The following is a 3,412-nucleotide window of genomic DNA, read 5'->3' on the forward strand; positions in this document are numbered from 1 at the left end:
GTCAATAGATTTTGTGAAGTTACTGACAGCAGTTTTTAAGGTTAGGTTCATAAATTTACAAATTTATTTAAATTATTTTCTGAATAAAATAGAGAAGCTATTGCCGTTTGAGAATGGTAATACATAACATTTATATTTTCGACCGTAACGGAACATTATTACATTATCACGAGTGGAATCGACTGAAGCAGTCCGGTATGACCAAGGAAGAAGTATACATTACCATTAAATTGTAGTAAATCTGCTTTTTTGACGTTCTTTTTTTGCAGGAAGCGAAGTTAATGTATGGCATGCTTTATTCAATTAAATCATTTGTAAGTAAAATATCGCCAACAGATATGAAAGAGGGTTTTTTATACTATCGAACGTCAAAGTATTCACTTCACTTCCTCGAGACTCCTTCAGGTTTAAAATTCGTACTAAATACTGATGTTAATGCGCCAGGTGTTAGGGACTTATTACAACAACTTTATAGTCAAGTAAGTATGACGGGTGGAAGTATATTTTGATGTTGGTGTACTTGTAGGTGTATTTAGAGTATGTGGTGAAGAACCCTTGCCTAAAACTAAATGAACAAATACAGTCGGAATTATTTAAGGCGAAATTAGATCAGTTTGTCAAAGACTCTGCTCTTTATTTATCAAAAAATAATTAGTTTAATATTCTAATATTAATTCCACATTTTGTTTCTATGAGATGGTCTACTTAATCTTGATCACTAGTTGGTAGCGGTACTTTGTAAGGTACATTTGTTGTGTGGTGCTGAAAATTCAGCTACAATATAAAATTTATCGTCAGGAAATGTAGCCACCAGTGTATTTATTGTGGGGTAAGGCAGTGTAGTCTTTAAGCACCTCTAAGGATGTTTGTGCTGCTCTTACTCGTTTTAGCCAATTGAAGAAACTAATTATGGCTTTGAGGTTCAGTTCTCCTATCTTGTGCAGTTTCAGGTTATCACCGGCAAGGTCATTTAGCCTTTGCCCTCTGCAGCAGTCTCGCATCTGCATATAGAATGTGTTCAGTGGTCTCATCTGGGCTGTGCATGTGGCCTCCACCGCTGCACCATGCATGTAGATGGTATTTAAGCGGTATACAGCCTGGTAATGGTCTTTCCTGTTGAGGGCTGAAGCAAAGAAGGGGTACTCTTTGGCTGAAGCAAAGAAGGGGTACTCTTTGGCTGAAGCTTCCTTAGCTTTTTCGCCTTGATGAATAATTTGGCTTGTTGCTGTTCTGCCACCCTTCGCCAGTGATGGATCCTATTAATCTCCACCCACTGGTTTAGGGCCTCTTTTATGTGACTTGTGTAGTTCACAGAATCAATCCGGCACTATTGGCTTGCGCTTGGTTCCTTGTTTGCTCAGTTAATCGCCTTCATGTTGCCTGTAATGTCTGAATGCCCTGGCATACACCATAGTCTGTTATTGTGGTCATGGCCAGGTCCTCTGCATACCATTGTACATAGTTACCTTTTATGTTAGCATGGTTAGTAGGTCATCAACCACATAAGTTCCTTTTTGATAGACACGTTGTTGGAGGTGGAGCAGATGTCTTGTTAGAACATCGCTTTTCAGGAATTGGTTTCTAGGAATTTTTCCACCAAGACAGAAACAGAATTAATGTATTTTTTCACGAAGGATCCACGAGAGACCTTTGATATGTATGAAGTTAGCGTTCAACGTACGTTATTGCGCTTGACTAATGCTAGAAAGAGAGTGAAGTAATACGTGGAACGCGAATTTCAAAGGCTTAGTGGATCCTTCGCGAAAAAATACATTGCTGTTTTCCTTTGGAAGAGTGATACTGTCTTCACCATGCGCCTTAAAGTGTTTGAAGACCGTTAGGGCTAATTCTACCCTCTTCTGTGTCAGAGCTGGGTACTGCTCGCGAGCGTTTCGCTTGAAAAAGCGCTCCAAGCAGAAAAAGCGCTTGCGCGCGAGCACTTCGGAGCGGCCACCTGGTGCTCGATACTCGAGCGTTTACTTAAAGTGCTCGGCGCTCGAGCGTTTTTTTCTGCTCGCGAGCGGTTTTTCCGTTCATGGTCGTTTTTTTTTTCGCTCGCGAGATTTTCCGCCCTCGAGTGCTTTTTCCGCTCCCTAGCGCTTTTTCCGCCCCTGAGCGGTTTTTTTCGTTCGTGAGCGCTTTTAACCCTCCTCAAGCGCTGAAGGATTAAGCGCCGCTCGCGAGAGTTTTTTCCGCTCACAAGCCGTTTTTTTCCGGCCCCGAGCGCTTTTTCCCAAGCGCTCGCGCTTTTGTATGAGCGTAATCGCCACATCGGTTCCCTGGACGGACGACTGGCGATTGCTAGGGGGTGCCTGCGCCTTCGGCCGGTTGTTCCGTTTGGCGCTTTGGCCTTTTTGTTCCTACTCTTCATTTGGCCACTCGTGCTGGCTTCGTCGCTCTCTTGGAAGTGGCGGTATACTAGCCTATTAGGCTTGATTGCCGCTTGTCCAAATCTGAACCTGGCTCTTAGGCCTGTCTGCTCTACGCATGTTAGCGAGGGTTTGAAAACAATCATCGTTCCACTCTCTCTTCAGCACTCGCCATCCCTTATAGTGTTGAAGCCGGTTTCTGCAACAAACCAAGGATCTCTCGTTGGTGCTGTCCGAAAGATAGGCGTTCACAATAGTCGCTTTTGGAATCTTTTTCTCATCGACAGCTGTTAGCTGTTCCACCTTGGGCTTAGGTTTTTTAACAAGGTTGACCCCCCACGGCCTCGGGTCCGTGAGAGATGACCACAGACGATGTTCTAAAGATCGAGGCAATGCGTGACTTTTTAAATCTCATGAGTTGGTAGTTTTTGGGTGCAGAAAAAGTTATAGGAAGAAGTGCCCCCGAAAAAGAAGAGCTCTGGGGACTTTGGTCGGCCCTGGGGCCCCTGGGAGTAATTACCCCCATTATTCCCCTGTACATGTACGCGCTTTGCTAGTGAAATTGCAAAATAGGCTTATACATGCTAAGGTGATGGCTTCGCCCTCGAATTTATACGTTTTCGTTGCCTGCAAGCGCACGTGCTGAACAGTGGCGTGCGTAGTGTGTTAGTAGGCACTCACTACGCCCATGGAATGTAAATTTTAGAAAATGTGCAACCAGTGCAACCTGCTAAAGTTAATAAATAAAACGAAGGTCGACTGATACGGACATAAATTGAGCAAATTGTTTTGTACAGAACGGGCTGAACCCGAAAAGTTTGTGTTGCATTCTAACTACGTTGCCAAAATTATCAGCTGATCGAATTACGTAACGAGTAATACACTCGTGCGATAAATACTCGTCGCGTTTTCCTCAGTAGTTCTTTTGGTGTTTCAGTGGCTGTAGAAGGCACGTGTTTGTAACGCGAAAATGTTTCATTTAAAAACCATTCCCAGGAGTTTAACTCCGGCGAAAAGTAATGAAATCAAGGCCGCCTTGAAAA

General features: G+C 43.4%; 1 protein-coding gene across 1 annotated transcript; it reads left to right on the forward strand.

Annotated features, from left to right (window-relative positions):
- On the forward strand, window positions 1–3,412 carry LOC116166813 (trafficking protein particle complex subunit 1). Its single transcript, XM_031481957.1, has 4 exons — window positions 1–40; window positions 93–212; window positions 270–479; window positions 527–3,412. Exons 2-4 carry the CDS (start codon window positions 114–116, stop codon window positions 653–655), a joined length of 438 nt encoding a protein of 145 aa, XP_031337817.1. The 5' UTR covers window positions 1–40; window positions 93–113; the 3' UTR covers window positions 656–3,412.

Source organism: Photinus pyralis, unplaced genomic scaffold (genome assembly GCF_008802855.1).
Source record: "Photinus pyralis isolate 1611_PpyrPB1 unplaced genomic scaffold, Ppyr1.3 Ppyr1.4_LG3b, whole genome shotgun sequence".
Lineage (NCBI taxonomy): Eukaryota > Metazoa > Arthropoda > Insecta > Coleoptera > Lampyridae > Photinus > Photinus pyralis.